General features: G+C 48.2%; 2 protein-coding genes across 3 annotated transcripts in view; one reads left to right on the top strand and one right to left on the bottom strand.

The window, feature by feature from the left end:
- Nucleotides 1-7,238: 7,238 nt before the first annotated feature.
- Nucleotides 7,239-16,583, top strand: Znhit3 (zinc finger HIT-type containing 3). The gene is made up of 5 exons (XM_028890564.2): nucleotides 7,239-7,689; nucleotides 7,850-7,881; nucleotides 10,364-10,444; nucleotides 11,815-11,895; nucleotides 15,870-16,583. The coding sequence occupies exons 1-5, from the start codon at nucleotides 7,604-7,606 to the stop codon at nucleotides 16,049-16,051; spliced, it is 462 nt and encodes a 153-aa protein (XP_028746397.1). The 5' UTR covers nucleotides 7,239-7,603; the 3' UTR covers nucleotides 16,052-16,583.
- The window catches only part of Myo19 (myosin XIX), a 32,373-nt gene continuing 30,970 nt past the window's right edge, over nucleotides 16,416-17,818 (bottom strand). For both annotated transcript variants that reach the window (XM_028890552.2, XM_028890554.2), the window contains one exon: nucleotides 16,416-17,152. In XM_028890552.2, the coding sequence (XP_028746385.1) occupies nucleotides 17,024-17,152 (129 nt within the window). In that variant the 3' untranslated portion in view covers nucleotides 16,416-17,023. The remainder of the gene's footprint in view (nucleotides 17,153-17,818) is intronic.

Here is a 17,818-nt window from a genome sequence, read left to right as displayed (position 1 = left end):
TTGCTGAGGAAGGTCCTGGAGCCTGTGACTATTTTTAGACCTCATCCTAGAGCTTCCTGTGGCTAAGCAGTCAGCCAAGGGGCAGCAGGTCTGCCCCTCACTGTATCTGTCCCTGCCAAATCCCCACGAATGGACAATGTGTCCAAGAGCCCCCCCTCGGTGTCTCTGTAGACCCCGATACTCCACCTAGCTCCCCTGACCTCATCAACTGTCTCTTTACCTCAGATGCTTAGCACTGAGCCGTGGCCCTCCAGGGATGCCCAAGGACATGGCTCCTTCCAAGCCCACCGTAGGCAAGAGCCATACAACTCATTTACAAATGCTTCCAAAACCAAAATAACGTGTGTGTGTGTGTGTGTGTGTGTGTGTGTGTGTGTGTGTGAGAGAGAGAGAGAGAGAGAGAGAGAGAGAGAGAGAGAGAGAGAGAATGAACTTGTCATGATCACATTTGGAAGTTCTTTCTGGAGTCAGTTCTCTCCTTCCATCATCTGGGTCCCAGGGATTAAACTCAGGTCATCAGGCTTGGTGGCAAGTGCCTTCATCTTCTGAGCCATTTTGCATCTCTCCCTCTTTTTAAGACATGGTCTTATCTCTAACTGGTGATTCTCCTGCCTCAACCTCCTGAGTCCTGAGATTACAAATGTGTACCACCATGCCTAGCTTAATGTCTTCCTCTTTTTCTTTTTAAAATATAGTTTATTTTTCTGTGTATGAGTGAGTGTTTTGCCTGCATGTATATATGTACACATGAGTATCTGGTGTCCTTGGAGGTCAGAAGAGGGGGTTGGATCCCCTAGGGCCCCTAGAGTTACAGATGGTTGTGAGCTACCATGCAGGTGCTAGGAATTGAACCCAGGTCCTTTGCAAAAACAAATGGTCTTAAGCACTGAGCCACCTCTCCAGACCCTTGGCGTTTTTTTCTTAACTATATCTAAAAACATTTTTCTTAACTATATCTAAAAACAAACCATTAAAACCATTAGCAGCAGATAAGTCTTGCTTTCTGTCCAGAAGGAATTTACCACTTGAGTCTGAAACACTCTCTTTGCAGATAAGAGGGAAGGCCCAAATTACCCGTGCCAGCCTGTTTGCCGCAACCTGAAAACAAACCTTCCTTGCAAAGGGCTCCCTTAAACCTTCCCCTGAACATGCTGGGCTCCTGGGAAGAAGGAAACAGTGAGCAGAGCAGGTTCTGGGATGCTGGACCTGACCAAGCTCTGCTGCTGTCGCCAGCTGGAGACTAGCCACCTTGTGGTATGCTTTGAACCAGAAACTTCTCAGTACTTGTAGATCTCTCTCTCTCTCTCTCTCTCTTTCTCTTAGGGGGGTGGGGTTGAGACAGGGTTTCTCTGTGTAACAGCCTTGACTGTCCTGGAACTCAGTTGTGGACCAGGCTGGCCATGAACTCATAGAGATCTGACTGCCTCTGCCTCCTGAGTGCTGGGATTAAAGGCATGCGCCACCACACATGGTAAGAATGTAGATATATTAAGGGGAAATGAGGAAAACCCCTGAGACAGAGTAGGAGGGGCTCTGAGGTAGGGTTACCTCTCACTGTATATTTTTACTTAAAAAGGATTTATTTATTTAATTAAAATTTTTTATTTTAATTTTTAAACCTTTTTAAAATGAGCATTAGTGTTTTGCCTGTGTGTATGTCTGTGTGAGGGTGTCAGGTCCCCTGGAACTAGAGTTACAGACAGTTGTGAGCTACCATGTGGGTGCTCTGGAAGAGCGGTCAGTGCTCTTAACGACTGAGCCATCTCTCCAGCCCCTATTGATTTAATTTTTATGTGTATGAATGTTTTGCTTGCATGCATGTTACATGCATGTATGTGAATGCACCATGTACATGCCTGGTGTTCAGGGATGTCAGAATAGGGCATCGAATCTTTTGGAACTGGAGTTACAGATGATTGTGAGCTGCTGTGTGGATGCTGGGATCCAAACCTGGGTCTTCTGCAAGAGCCGCAAGCGCTCTTAACCACTGGACCATGTCTCTAGCTACACTCACTACATTTTTAAGCCATTGTACTTCTTACAGTTTGAGGTCCGCATTGTTAATGAGCGATCACTACCAGGATCCAGAGGAAAGCTGTCTCTGTTCCCATGACCTCATGCTCATTTTTATAAGCTGTCTCATTTCCATGAAACCATGCTCATTTTTTTTATAAACTCTCTCATTTCCATGGAAGTCATGCTCACTGTCTCCTTTTCATGAGATCATGTTCATTTTTATAAACTATCTCAGCCCATCGAGTACGTGTCAAATAGCACTGTTATCAAATGGACTGTGTAGGTTAAGCAGAATTACCATCCATTTCAAAGCTGGATGTGGTGGTGCAGACCTGTAGTCTCAGCACTTGGAGACAGAAGCAGGACCACGAGTTCAAGACCACATAGCAAGACTGTGTCAAAAGACAAAGCAAAACCCCAAAAAGTCATCTTCCTTAAAAAAAATATCAAAATCTCTACTTACAGATCTCAGCTGAGATGAATCCCAGGGCCGAGGTAGAAGGGGATGAAGGGGCAGATACAAATTACCGTCAAATTCCGAGTGGTGTGGATTAACAAGTATTCGGAATAGAGAACATTTGTGCTTACTTTTGGCTGACGGGAAACATTTTTCCAAAGAAATGAAACATTTACTGAGAGTTAAAGGAGGGGCAGAAATGTACTGTCCCAATGAGAAAATTCCAGGAAGATCGGAGAGGGCCGTGAGGTGAGAGATGGAAACCTGGCATGAGCGCTCAGGATGCCGAGGACAGCTTGACTGCCTAGCATGTTTGCTAGCTATCACGGGCTGAGGGTTTAACTTATCAGCCACGCACTAACACAGCTTGAGTTGGGTTCTGAGCATGGAAAAAAAAAAAAAAAAAGAGTCATACTTGGCACAAATTAAATGTACCCAGTGGCTGATGTGGAGAATCTAGACTCTGTTAACTACTTTTCGGGGAAAGGAAAAGGAAGTAACAGTTGTTTGATGTTTAGATTCGAACACCAAGAGTTTCCACTCGTCCTTGGGATTGGAGCCTAAAGTCTACAAGGTTCCCTCTGACTCATTCACACGTCAGTCTCCAGCCCTGTGGATGGGCCAGAGAATTAGGTTCTGTGAAACCTTGCTGAACAGAATCCCCACAAGGGCAGACGTGACCAGCCTAACCCTGCTCCAGAAGTTTCTCAAAAGATAATCCCCTTTCTGTGATTTTTCAATTTGAGGTCATCTTGGACTCTAGGAGAGCCCCCCCCCTTTTTTTTTAAGTGAACAAGCAAACAAATGCCCTCACCTTGAGGGGGCATCCTCCTTCATCTTAACATGAAAACATTTGTCTATTTGCTTGTTGTGTGTGGAGGGGAGGGAGGCACATGTGAGCAGTCAGAGGATAACTGGCCAGAATCAGACCTCTCCTACCGGGCTGGGATCTTGAAGACGGAGTTCAGGTCTTCAGGCTTGGCACCTAATACCTGCCGAGCCATTTCGTGGGCCCTGCCTTCTCTTATGTCCTAGGATGGAAACGGATACCGGTGAGAATGTGGAAATAGTCTCCCGAGGACTGATGGTAGCCAGTTTTCAGTGCTGGGATGGAATGGATATGTTAGAAATGCAGAGAGGAGCTAGAATATAGCAAAGGACAGCTTTATTAACCTCAGGCCTCTGGGAAGAGCATATGTGGTACAAGTGAGGAGAATATATATATATATGGTCTCAGTATCCCAAACTTACCACGTAGCCTTGGATTCCTGATCCTCCTGCCTCCACCTGCAATTCTGGGATTACAGGCATGCATGTTGGATTTGTGCATTGCTGAGGCTTGAACCCACGACCTCCTGCATGTTTAGCGAATGAAACTGTATCCCCAGCCCCCAAGAACAGATTAATCTGCCGATCCTATCAGGATAACCAAGAAATGCACACGGCAATGGATCATGTTCTAGTCCAGTGGTCCTCAACTTTTCTAATGCTGCGACCCTTTGATACAGTTCCTCATGTTGTGGTGACCCCCAACCATAAAATTATTTTCATTGCTACTTCGTAACTGCAATTTTGCTACTGTTATGAATCACAATGTAAATATCTGTGTTTTCTGATGGTCATACGCGATCCCTTTGAAAGCGTTGTTTGACTCCCCCACAAATGGGTCTTGACCCACGGTAGTAGTTGAGAAACACTACTCTAGCTGGTAACTCCAATGTTCTCCAAAGTACAGCTAAATTTTCATTAGGCTAATACAGGTGGCCAGCTTCCAGATGGACCGCCACTATCCTGGAGTTGTACATGAGTTCGTAGCTAAGAGACAAAAGGACTAACTGGCTTTGGACAGCTTTCAGCATTTGGAGCCCTAGGTTGGCACGTGTCCTGCTTTTCCCCCAGGAGACCCTGTTTTCATCGCCTCACCGGTCTAGCATTTTTCTATCTATGCTGCCAGTTTAATCTGCTGGGTATGAGCTGAGCTGGAAGAGTACTCACTACACCAGTTCCAAAGGCGACCTGCAGCGCCCCCTGGCGGTGCCTGTTGCTGGCCCGCAGCACCACGAGCGTCTCTGGAGCCGCCGCCAGGGCAGTGCCCGTTAGGTGCCAGAGTTTAAAACCCTCCTTTGCTACCTCGCTTCTTTCCAAGGTTTTTCACTGCGCTTCAGGCTCGTGACGAGGAGTAGGTGGCATCTGAGATGGTTCTGATAGGAGTGTGTACAGAGCTAGGGTGCTCTCTTTGGGACCTCAAGTGTGGACAACTAGATGATGGAGTCATACAGTTCCGTCTTCTCGGTATTCCCCAACCTGGTCCCCATCACACTTCCTTTTCTGCCCTGGACATTGAAGAAAGACTGACTGTGATCCCCGAAGCTCCCGAATAGAGGGAGCAGCATCTCTTCCACAGGAAGTGTGCTTAGGAGAGATTCCCAGCCTCAGCCTTTACATACAACACACAGTAAAAATCTGGAGTGGTCAGTGAAAATTTCTACCCTCGCCACCCACGACACAGATTCAAATGCGGTCATGGATGAGTTGCTGGCCTTCTCTGGCTATCCCACATTAATTTAGACCTTCTGGGAAGATTCAGGTTCAAACCAGAGCGGGTACAACTGTTGAAGAATAGCAATGTGAAATGTCAGTGGGTCAGTGCGGTGCGTATTGGATCCTAAGCAACAGGCGGCTGATGGAAGCAAAGAAAGACGGCCCAAGGGCCCTTCCGCTTTGGCACCTGGGCCTGGACAGCATTCCCATGGTCAAGAAGTGATACCAGGGGCTGGAGAGATGGCTCAGCGGTTAAGAGTGCTGGCTGCTCTTCCAGAGGACCTGGGTTCAATTCCCAGCACCCACATGGCAGCTCACAATTGTCTATAACTCCAGTTCTAGAGGATCCTACATCCTCACACAGATGTACATGCAGGCAAGACATCAATGCACATAAAGTAAATCATTTTTAAAAAGTGATACCAAAGGATTCTCGCTCATTTCCCATACTTCCTCCTGAGGCAGACACAGAATTGTACTGGGCTGTCTTGACCTTTGGACCCAAGACTTAGCAGCCTGTGCTGGTGGAGTCAGTAGCAGAAATCCAGGAGATTAGAGTCCTTCCAAATATCATAGAAACAACCCTTTTGCCAGCTACGGAGTACAAATCCTGTTATGTATCCTTTCCTTTTGACTCTCAATAGCTGAAGAACTCAGGCCTGGGCATCCACTCTAATTGATGAAAGGTCTCGGCGGCGGCAACCAAGCCTCTAAGACACACACGCAGGGAGCAAGAGTCAGGACTCCAGGCATCACCTATGTTGTAGCAGATCATCTCTGTGGAATATTATTTTAAGGTATGTTCCTTTTGTCTATGTTGCATTTGTTTAACTCCGTGAAGCTGTGTTACTGTGCCTGGCTAAAACACCTGATGGTCTAATGAAGAGCTGAGCAGCCAATAGCGAGGCAGGAGAGAGAAATAGGCGGGGCTGGCAGGCAAAGAGGGTAAATAGAAGGAGAAATCTGGGAGGAGGGAGAAGAGAGGTGGAGGAGTGAAGAAGGAGCCAGAGGAGGAGGAGGACTCCAGTGGTCAGCTACCCAGTTACACAGCAAGCCATGGAGTCAGAGTAAGATTCACAGAAGCAAGAGAATGGGAAAAGTCCAGAGGCAAAAGGTAGAGGGGAATTTAAAGTTAAGAAAAGCTGGCTAGAAACTAAGCCAAGCTAAGGCCGGCCATTAATAATTAAGAATATGCCTCCATGTGTGATTTATTTGGGAGCTGGGCAGTGCCCCCCCCCCCCAAAGAGCAAAAAACAAACAACATGTCTCAGCAAGCTCAGACGCTCGTGGGCACCATTATTAAAAAAAAAAAAAAGAACCCTAAAAGCTGGGCAGTGGTGGTGCACACCTTTAATCCCAACATTTGGGAGGCAGAGGCAGGTGGATCTCTGTGAATTTGAGGCTAGTCTGGTCTACAGAGTGAGTTCCATGACAGCCAGGGCTGTTACACAGAGAAACCCTGTCTCAAAAAAACCAAACAAACAAACAAAGGGACCCTAGAGACTGAACAGACAACATAAAAGAGAAGGCATTTGGGAGGAGCATGATTTAAGGTCCTGGGAGCAGAGGTTAGGTTTGGCCAAACTCAGAGCTTCAAGGAGGAGCAAGGTTCATAAAAAAATAGGACTTTGAGCAGAGTGTGATGACACACACCTTTAATTCCACACTTGATAGGCAGAGACTGGTAGATCTCTGTGAGTTCAAGGCCAGCCAGGACCCTGTCTCAAAAAACAAAACAAACAACCATGACACTGTTTATACCTAAAGTCTAGTGTGGCCTTCGAGACCAATCATAGCCCATCTATCCTGACTCATTAGCCTAGAGGCCACTGATCTGCTCTGTGGTCAGTCTACCCTGCCACAGCTGGTAGTGGAGTGAACTGAGATGAACCTGGGGTGGGGGATGGTAGGGCGATAGTTAAAGAACACTCATTCTCAGAGTCATGCAAATACAGGGCTTGACCCTAAAAACGAGTCTCGCGTCCTTTGTCCTTTCTCTCTTCTGTCTTCACTACAAGCCCTATGCTCCTAGGGAAGAGACCGTTTTCTAACCATCCCCCAGTATCTGGACATTGTAGGACTCACAGCCGAAGTTCAATAAACATTTGCCAGCGGCCCAACCTCAAGACTTCTGGGCTGGAAGAAGGAGCACTTGCTGCTGTGCCAGAGAATCCGAGTTCAGTTCCCAATACCCACAGTAGGTAGGTGGTTCAAAACTGCCTGTCTCTAGCTCCAGGGGATCTGACGTCCTTTTCTGGCCTCTCAGGGCAATGGCACTTACTGACACAGGCGCACACGTAAACATATAACTTAAAAAGAATGTCTTTGACTGGGCGTGGCGGGGCACACTTGTGATGGCAACGCTATGGATGGAGAGTCAGAAGGTTCCTGAGTTCCATGGCTTGAGAAAACTCGGAGGCACTTGCTTAAATGGCTATCGAATGTATCGACTCTCTACTTGTGAGGCCTGGAAGAGTGAACAGGATCAAGCCACTGCTTTTGCCTGCCAAGAAGTGCGGAGCGCTGTGATTGGTCCTTGCTTGGGTAAAAGGGAGAGCAGGGCTTGCAGCGTGGGGTCTTCGGGGAGCCATGGCGTCGCTGAACTGCAAAACTGTGGTCTGCGTCATCTGTTTGGAGAAGCCGAAATACCGCTGCCCGGTTTGCCGCGTGCCCTAGTAAGCCGGGGCTCATGGGGCTTGGGGAGCGCGAGCACCGGGCCAGGAGGGAGGCCCGGGCTGCGGGCGGGCGGGAGGCTCGTTCTGCGGCCGGGGGCTGCCGGCCAGAGGGGCGTGTTGCGGCCGCCAGGGCTGACGGCGCCTGTCTTTCTTGTTACAGCTGCTCGGTCACTTGTTTCCAGAAGCACAAAGGTAAGGAAGACCCTTGACCGCGGTCGCAGCCCTCGGCCCTTCCTTGCACTCGACAGGGCCCCATGACCGGTAATCCTAGTACACAGGAGCCCGAAGCAGGATTCCCATGAGGTCAAGGCCAGCCTGGGCTACAGACTGAGATCCTGTCTCAAACCAAAGCAGGTTAACTGCTTTGTTGGAAAAAAGTCAGCCCTAGCTGTCGTGCCCCCCCCCCCCAGCATTCTATTGTAGCTCTTTGCTATTGCGGAAGCTGCCTGGCCGAGGTGGATTAACCAGCAGCGTTTCTGTCTTTAAAATAACGGTTGTTTATTGTTTACAAAGAGACGTTTTCTTTTTCTGTGTGTGGTATTTTTTTTTTTTTTTTTTTTTGTTTTTCGAGACAGGGTTTCTCTGTGTAGCTTTGCGCCTTTCCTGGAACTCACTTGGTAGACCAGGCTGGCCTCGAACTCACAGAGATCCGCCTGCCTCTGCCTCCCGAGTGCTGGGATTAAAGGCGTGCGCCACCACCGCCCGGCCTGTGTGTGGTATTTTGAGACAGGTCCTTTTTTTTTTTTTTTTTTTTTATATTGTCCAGGATGCCCTCAAACTTACCATGATCTTGCCTTCTCTACCCCAAATGCTAGGATTATAGGAGTACAGACCTGTGCCACCAGGTCTGGCTAAGACAAGTTACTGACCTATTGAGAAAAAACCTGGAGATGGAGAGACGGCTTTGCCATTAAGAGCCTCTTGTTGCTTTTCTAGATCTGAGTTTGGTTCCTAGCACCCACCTACTATTTAGGCAACCTGTAGGTCCATTACCAGGGTACCTGATGCTCCTGTCTGGCCTCAGCGGCACCTGTGCACTGCTGCATATATGCACAAATAAAAACAAAACCGTTAAATGGGGGTAGTGGGTGGGGGTCATTTGGAGGTGATGGTGCAGACTTGTAACTCCAGCGTGGGGGAGGCTGAGGCAGGAGGATCCCTACAAGTTTCAGGCCAGTTTGGCTTCATATTGAGACTGAGAAAGGCTGACACCTGGTAAGTTATGTGTATAATGTGAGCACACTTTGTGTACAGTATAAGTATTTACTTGTGCATATACATCTACAAATACCGCCCCCCCCCCCTTTTTTGGTAATAGGGTCTTATGTATTCCAGGCTGACCCTGGATTTACTTAATTCTCTGTCTTCCTGCCCTAGATCCCTCTAGGGCTGGGTTTACAGGTGTGTCATCCCACCTGGTTTAGATTTTTCCGTTTTTAATATCAGCATTGAGGAAGCAGAGGCAATTGGATCTCTGAGTTCGAGGACAGCCTGGTTCCAGGAGAGCCAGTACTACACAGAGTACTTATTATCTTGTCTTGAAAAAGATAAACAAAAAACAAAAACCCACAGCCCTCCCCCCAAAAAATCAGCGGGAACTTTTGGTCATCAGTAGCATTTGCCTAGCATGCACGAGGCTCTGGGTCTCGTTGGCAGCATGCGTGTGGCCTCAATTATTTCTAACAAGAATTTAACAATGTTTTGTTTTTCAAGACAGGTATCTCTGTGTAACCCTGGCTGCCCTGGAACTCTTAACTTTTTTATTTATTTATTTATTTATTTTTGGTCTATTTTGTTTGCAATTAAAAAAAAGTTCTACAGCCGGGCAGTGGTGGTGCACATCTTTAATCCCAGCACTTGGGAGGCAGAGGCAGGTGGATCTCTGTGAGTTCGAGGCCAGCCTGGTCTCCAAAGCGAGTTCCAGGAAAGGCGCAAAGCTATACAGAGAAACCCTGTTTCGAAAAACAAAAACAACAACAACAACAACAAAAAAAAGTTCTAGGACTGGAGGGATGGTTGAACAGTTAAGTGCGCTTGGCGCTCTTCCAGGCGACCTGAGTTTGGCTCGCAGCACGCATGTTTGGGGTTCCCAAACACCTGTAACTCCACTTCAGGGGCCCTGACTCCCTCTGGCCTCCAGAGGCACTGGTGCACATGCAGCCTGGTCTCTGTGTCTTTGTTACTCTGTTTTCCCCCATCCCAGGCACAGACCTCTCTCTCCCTTCCAAAAACGCTCCTCCTCTGCCTGCCAAAGCTTTCTCCTTTAAGTCTCTGGGCTTCCTCAGGAGGCCTCAGGCCAGACCCTTCTTACCTCATCCATCTCTGTAGTGTCTTCCATGACTAACAGATGTGGGAGTCATCTGTATCCCTCGTTGCACACGGTAGCATGCGTGAAACTGCTGAGAAAATGTGATGCTGTGGAAGTCACTGCCTCCATTAATCCTGGGGAAAGTCCTGTGAAGTTAGGGTGGGGGCACCTACAGCTTCTACAGCCCGTCTGCCGGACTCAGAATTACCCAGGGTTTTCTTTGGCTCATCGCTCCATGTGACCTGCCCTCCCTCTCCATCTCTACCTCGTACAGATGCCTCTCCCCGGCTTGAGGGGGAGCTGCAGCCTTGCCGCTGGCACGGAGAGGTTGTGTTTGTGTATGCCTGAAATTTGTGTCTCTCTCAGAGCAGTGCAACCCGGAAATCCGTCCTGTTGAGAACAGAAGAACAGTGGCTCCTGTGAATACAGAGCCTGAGGAAAACAAAGGTGAGGCGGTCGATTTCAACGAGCAAGCGACGAGGGATTTCAAAGATAGAGGGATTTCAAAGACAGTACGCGGAAAGGAGAGGAGAGAGGCGGATGGGCAGGGTGCAGAAGGATGGGCTTGGAGTGGCAGCTTTAGCGTCAGGGTGGGTCACAGGTTGTCACCGGTGGTGCTGAGAGCATCCTGAAGCATGGTTCCAGGAAGGGGCAGGGGCCTGGGGTTTGTGTTGAGCCCTGGTAGGCGCACGTGGGAGGCCTCCTTTGAACTGCTGGAGTCTTAGAGTTTAGAGCAGTAATGGGCTGTCATTCCACTCCTGGTTCATGCGTCCATGTAGTCATCTGTCCACAGTGCCTCCTGAGGATCATGGCTCTGCAAGCTGCTCCTCTTGTATCACAAAGGGGTCACAGAAAGGGGATGGGCCTTTTGTCCTGTGTGGGCCTGGGCATCTCTGTGCGGGGGTCGTGTTTGGCAGGGTTGTACGGGGTCTAATTCACTGGTCCATCACAGGCCTGGAGTCATGACAGGGCAGGTAGGGTGTTAAGAACTACAAAACTGGCCCGGTGGCGGTGGTGGCGCACGCCTTTAATCCCAGCACTCGGGAGGCAGAGCCAGGAGGATCTCTGTTAGTTCGAGGCCAGCCTGGTCTACAGAGCGAGATCCAGGACAGGCAGCAAAATTGCACAGAGAAAAAAAAAAAAAAAAACAACCCACAAATCTGGGCTGGAGAGATGGCTCAGAGGTTAAACATACTGTTTGCTCTTACCAGAGGTCCTGAGTTCAATTCCCAGCAACCACATGGAGCTCACAACCATCTGTAATGAGATCTGGTGCCCTCTTCTGGCCAGCAGGCATCCATGCAGGCAGAACACTATATACATAATAAATAAAAAATATGAATAATAATACTTATTATTGTATGATAAACAAATTTTAAAAAACCCTGCAAAACCAGACTTCTCGCCTGTAAACCACAGGAAACATGAACCATCACACACTTGTGGAGCACAGTTGCTATTCTGCTACCTTCCCTGTCCTGCAAGACGGGGTGTTTGCGTTTTTTTTTTTTTTTCCCCTTAATTTACTTTTATTTATTTTTATTTTTTTGGTTTTTTTGAGACAGAGTTTCTCTGTGTAGCTTTGGAGCCTGTCCCGGACTCACAGAGATCCACCTGGCTCTGCCTCCTGAGTGCTGGGATTAAAGGCATGTGCCACCAATGCCCGGCAAGAGGGGGTGTTGAATTGTGAAATCAGAAAAGCGGGCTGTTCGTTTTATTTGACTGTGACTACTGGTGTGCCCCTCACTGTCACACACATGCACACACGTTGTCAACATGGCTGTCCTGACCAGTTGGTTATGCTCTGCACTCCTCAGATGATGATGAGTCTGTAGCTGATTTCCTCAACAGTGATGAGGAAGAAGACAGAGTGTCTCTGCAGAGTTTAAAGAACTTAGGTAAGTCTTGGCTGGGCTTGTTTTTTGTTAACTGTTTTGTTTACTGCTGTAACGGCAGTGGAACCCGGGAGAATGGAGCCTAAAAATGAGGTGGAACAAAGTCTCATGCAATAGCCAACTTCATTTATAACATTAGACAGTTTATACCCTGAGTGTTAAGAATAATCACCTGGGCGGCGGCGGCGGCGGTGGCGGCGGCGGCACACGCCTTTAATCCCAGCACTTGGGAGGCAGAGCCAGGAGGGTGTCTGTTAGTTCTCGCTTCTACAGAGTGAGATCCAGGACAGGCACCAAAACTACACAGAGAAACCCTGTCTCGAGGGAAAAAAAAAAAAAATCACCTTCGTAGAGTGTACAAAGCAAAGACAAGCTGCAGGAGGCAGAAGCACGTTTTTCCATAGAGGCAGATAAGAAATAAGGCCCTAGTCAGTTGTAATGAGTTATCCGAAGTTACACCTGGGAGGGTCATGAAAGCACATTCCAAGAACAACTTCGAGTTTCTGAAGAAACACAGATCACAAAACTCTTGTTTTTGGCCATTTTCTCACAAGCACTCAGAATTCCCTCCGCACGACTCATACTTGGAGTGTTACAATACCATTCCCTATGTATAGGGTGTGGGTGGTGGGTCTCTGAGCTGTATTGGCAGGGAGCTGAGATACCTCAGGAATCCTGAGGCAGCTAACATACCAGGTCTCTCATTCTCCCTCCCTCCCCACTCCTTCTCTCCCTTCCTTGCTCCCTGCATCTCTCTCTCTCTCTGTCTCTCTCTCTGTCTGTCTCTCTGTCTCTCTCTCTGTCTCCCTCTCTCTGTCTCCCTCTCTCTGTCTCTCTCTCTGTCTGTCTCTCTGTCTGTCTCTCTCTCTCTCTCTCCTCTCTCTCTCCTCTCTCTCTCTCTCTCTCTCTCTCTCTCTCTCTCTCTCTCTCTCTCTCTCTCTCTCTCTCCAGAATCTTACTGTATAGTCCTGGCTGGCCCAGCACTCACTGTAAACCACACTGGCCTCAGACTTGATGCCACCTTCCTGTCTCTGCCTCCTGATGCAGTATCTCCGCACTCAGAAGAATCGCTGTCCTGTTGTGTATGATGTGTGGGAGTGTGGGCTTGAGTGGGGTTCCAAGGACAACTTTGCAGGGGTCTTTCTCTCCTTTGACTGTGGGTCCTGGGGATCACACGGAGGCCACCAGGCCCGCACAGCAGGTTCTTCTAGTCTGCAGAGCCACCTCCCTTGCCCCTCTTTATCTTGAAAGATTTACTTGTAAATTGTGTACATCTCTGTGCACCTTAGTGCAGGGGCTGGTGGAGGCCAGGAGAGGGCGTTGGATCCCGGAAGTTGTAGTTCTGCAGTGGTTGTGAGCCACTTACCACAGTGTGGGAACTGAGCAGGTCCTGCACAAGAGTAGCGAGTGCAAGTCACCCCTGAGCCGTCTCTGCCCTCCTCGGCAGGCACACATAGAGGTCAGAGGACAAGTCTCGTCACTAGTATAGAACTCAGGTCGTCAGGCCTGGTGGGTAAGCATCTTTACCTGCTGGACCATTCTGCCAGCTCTGTTTTTAAGATGGGATTTTTTAAAATTTTTTTTTTAGGGCTGGAGAGATGGCTTGAGTGCTTACTGTGTAGGATTTATGACCTGACTTTCATCTCCAGCATCTCTGCTTATTTAACAAGGCAACATGCTGAGTGCTGTAACCCTGGCACTAGGGTGGTAGAGGCAGGAGGATTCCAGTGTCTTGTTGGCCAGCCCAGCCGATCTGTGGGAATTGGTAAAGGACCCTGCATGAAGAAAATGAGGAGGAAGCCGAGTGTGGTGGGGTGAACTTGAATCCCAGCACTCCCAGCCACGGCTACATAGAGCCTGTCTGGGGGGGGGGGCAACTGCAGTGGAGGAAGACCCCAGGGTGGACCTCCATGTGTACATAAATGGGGTTTAGGACATCGCATCATGTTTCTGGCTGGCTTGGAATTTGGTGACCGAGCTGGCCTCAGACTCAGTTCTGCCTGCCTCTATCTCTTGTTTCTAAGGTTGCTTGCTTGTTTGTTTGTTTGTTTTTTCTTTCTCCTGGGTGGGTCTGGCATAATCACAGGGTTTTTTTTTTTTTTTTTTTTTTTTTTTTTTGTTGTTGTTTTGTGTGGTGTGTGTGTGTATGTGTATGAGTGCTCTATTCTGCTCGTGTGCCTGCAGGCCAGAAGTGGGCATTAGATCCCATTACAGACAGTTGTGAGCCACCATGTGGCTGTTGGGAGTTGAACTCAGGACCTCTGGAAGAGCAGCCAGTGCTCTTAACCGCTGAGCCATCGCTCCTTCCCCTACTTGTTTGTAAGATTACTCTGTAATGTGCTGTGCAGGGTCTTTCCTGTCCAGCCATAGGATTCCGTCAGCAAATCTCCCATCTTGCACATGCCAGGTGTTCTGTTGGAATCCTACAGATTTTGCAGGTCGGCATAATTTTGCTTTAAAAATGTAGTTCATTTTCTCTGCTTACCTAAGCCTTTCTCCACCTTCAGGCCCAGATTAGGTACTTTCCTGGCTTCCCGTAGTGCCTTGGTCTGACTAGTAATTTTACTACCTAGTCACATTTGATGGTAGTGATTTGTACCTCTTACAGCAGCCTGTGGGGCAGACACTGTCACCTGTCTTCCATGCTCACTTTCTGGTCTAGTCATAGACTGGGTAATCACCAGGGAGAGGCTAGTGCTCACCACATTTTAATTATGTGCATGTGTCTACGGGTGTGTGCACCAGTGTGGGTGCCGCTCACGCTCACACAGCAGAGTCGCCACGTCCTCCTGGAGCTGGAGTACAGGTGGTTGTAGGCTGCCTGATTGGGTGCTGGGAATGAACTTGGGTCCTTCCCCGTGGGCCGCACCCCCCCCCCCCCCTGTTTTTTCAAGACAGGCTTTCTCTGTCTAGCACTAGCTGTCCTGGAATTCACTCTGTAGACCAGGCTGGCCTAGAACTCATAGAGATCCGCCTGCCTCTGCCTCCCAAGTGCTGGGATTTATAAAGGCTTGTGCGCCACTACCACCCTGTGAACTTGGGTCCTCTTAAAGAGCAGTAAGTGTTCTTAACCACTGAGCCGTCTCTCTCTAGCTTAGTCAGGCACGTTTTTGCAGCACCGCTCCTTTGGTGCTTGTAGTAAGACTTGTGTTATTGGTGCTAATCTCACTTGTGTGTGTGTGTGCACACAGGCTAGAGGAGGCATTGAGTCCCCATCATTCTCGACCCTATTCCTTTGAGGTCGAGTCCTCATTGAGCCCGGAGCGCACACCTTGGCTAGGCTGGCAGCTCACAAATCAGTGAGCCTGCCTGTCTTGCTCAGTGTTGGGTCACAGGTGGGCCTAGGACCATGCTTGGCCTTTAAGCGGGTGCTGAGACAGGAACACAGGCCTCATGCTTTGCATAGCAAGCACTCTTAACTGCTGAGTCATCTTTCCAGCGCAGATCTTCGTTCACGTGTATTCTGAAAGTTCATTTGTGAGTAGTCATCTGATGTTCAAGGCAGCTTGGTTCTAGGATGTGTTTCTCAACGACGGTCAAGTCCCTTTTATAAAATGGTGGAATACATATAACTGATGCACTTTAAATCATCTAACCTAATTTGATGCAAACAATGTGTAGTTATGATGAGGAAAAAAGTTCACATTTGGTACAGATGTTAAAAGTTGGTTTGTTTTTGTTTTTTGAGACAAGGTTTCTGTGTGGCCCTGGTTGTCCTAGAACTCGCCCTGTAGACCAGACTGGTCTTGAACTCAAAGACATCTGTCTGCCTCTGTCTCTTAAGTGCTGGGATTAAAGGCATTTGTTGAATGGTTTAAATGTGTGGTTGGTTGTATAGCCTGAGGACATGGGGGCAACAGCATAGTGGTTGAGGACTTACAAGCCCTTCATAGTTGATCAACTGGAAACACTTAGCTTTTAGCCTCTGCCCTGGGTTCCCCTTGAACTTAAAAGCTGGCATTGATTTGATTTTTAAGGTGAATCTGCAACTCTAAGAAGCTTACTGCTCAACCCACACCTGAGACAGCTGATGGTTAACCTGGACCAGGGTGACGACAAGGCACAGCTCATGAAAGCCTGCATGCAGGAGCCCTTGTTTGTGGAGTTTGCGGACTGTTGTTTAGGAATCGTGGAGCCTTCCCACAACAGGGATTCTTAAAACTGAACGTGCTCTATGCTCAAGCTGCCCACTGCTCCTCCCAGGAGGAGGTTGTCTCCAAGGCTGCTGTAGGACATGTAGGTCTTCATCACACGGCTTGCTTCAGACAAGTTGGGGATACTCAAGGTGCAGAGCCTTTATGGAGAGGAAACTTGTAGCCCTGGAGTGATGGCTCAGCTCCTCCAGAGGACCAATCTCCAGTACCCACATGACTGCGAACAATTGTAGTTACAGTTCCAGAGGATCTGACCTGACCCCCTTCTTCTGGCCTCTGAAGGTACTGTAAACATGTGGTACACAGCCATACAGGCAGGCAAAACTCACACATACATTAAAAATAAAGGGAAAAGGCTATTTACATTTATGTGGTAGTTTTAAATTTATTTCTGGTACAGTTCAGATGTAAATCTTAAATACCAAGTTTATCCATTTGAATTAAAAATTGATAGTGTTACTGAATAAATTTAAGATGTGATTCTGTTGTACACTGTATTGTTCATTGTTCTTGGTAACATTAAATAAATCAATTTATTAAATAGTATTGTTCCTTAATGAACTATATATGTAAGTTTTTCCCGAGCCAAAATTCTAGAGCCAATTTCATGGTGATTTGGCCCTTTTAAAGTGCTTGTGGATGACCCAGTATGTATCCTGCTGTAGGGACAACATTCTGGACTGACAGTCACATCTGCTGAACCTGAAGACAGTAAGCTGGGACGTAGTGGCCCTAATCCTGGCTTGGTAACTAGCACCCCCAGTTCCTGCCAGTGCTGAGGCCACAGTCCTGGCTGGCTGGCACTCTGACCAGAAGCCCTGGCTCACAGACGGGAACTGCTGCTGCTTGCACGTGCAGTGGAGTCCTGTGGGAATAGCTTGGCAATTGATCAGATGTCTTTGGCAAGGCAGCTGGCAGGAAAAGGCCTCGTGGAACAAAGGCACTAAAGATCACGTAGGCAGGTGGGGGCAGAAGAGTCACACTTGGACTGGCCTGTGTCTTTCTAGCAGAATCTGATTAAAACCAGTAACACTAGAGTCTGAAGGTTCAGGGCAGATGTCAGCGTACTGAAGTGGAGACTTCCTGCAGTGAAACTTTATCGAGCCCTAGGGAGAAAGAGGTGCACTATGAGTGGCAGGGCCCAAAGACACCCCAAAGAGAAACCAGGAATACAATGTCACATCCACCCACCGTGACAGGAAATCGTAGGAAGGAAGATCAGAACAGCTCTCTTTACCCCTTGTCAATTTCATGGAGATTTTGTACAGATTATGTAGCATCTTGTTGACTCCATTTCTGTCCTCTGGTCCCTTGTACCAGGCTGGGTATTAACCCAGACTTACAGAGGAGAACAGTGGAGGTTCTGAGATCATGTACCATCACCAAGGTTATCCAGGGTAGGGGCTGAGCTGAGACCAGGCTGTGGGGTCTGCTTCCCAGTGAGACAGGTGGCATAAAGAACACACAGGACCTGCCATATATTAGCCAAGTAATAGAATTTGAGGAAACTGCCGAATGCAGCGTCATTTCAGGTGACAAGTTATGGCCACACTCATTGCTTACAAGTGGGACCAACGTCCAACAGTTAACTATACCACTCTTTAATTCCTTACAGCCACCATCTGGTAGAGGAGACAGGGCTGAGGGGCATGCCTAACTGAGGAAGAGCCAAACACTCAAGCAAAATGCTTAGAAGCAGTTATGAAGGGCTCTGAAGATCCTGTTTTTTAGTTGAAACAATGGCAGAAATCCACACCTGTAGATTTTGGCTT

This window comes from Peromyscus leucopus, chromosome 8b (genome assembly GCF_004664715.2).
Source record: "Peromyscus leucopus breed LL Stock chromosome 8b, UCI_PerLeu_2.1, whole genome shotgun sequence".
NCBI classification, from domain to species: Eukaryota; Metazoa; Chordata; class Mammalia; order Rodentia; family Cricetidae; genus Peromyscus; species Peromyscus leucopus.
This window is presented reverse-complemented; position numbering and strand designations above follow the sequence as displayed.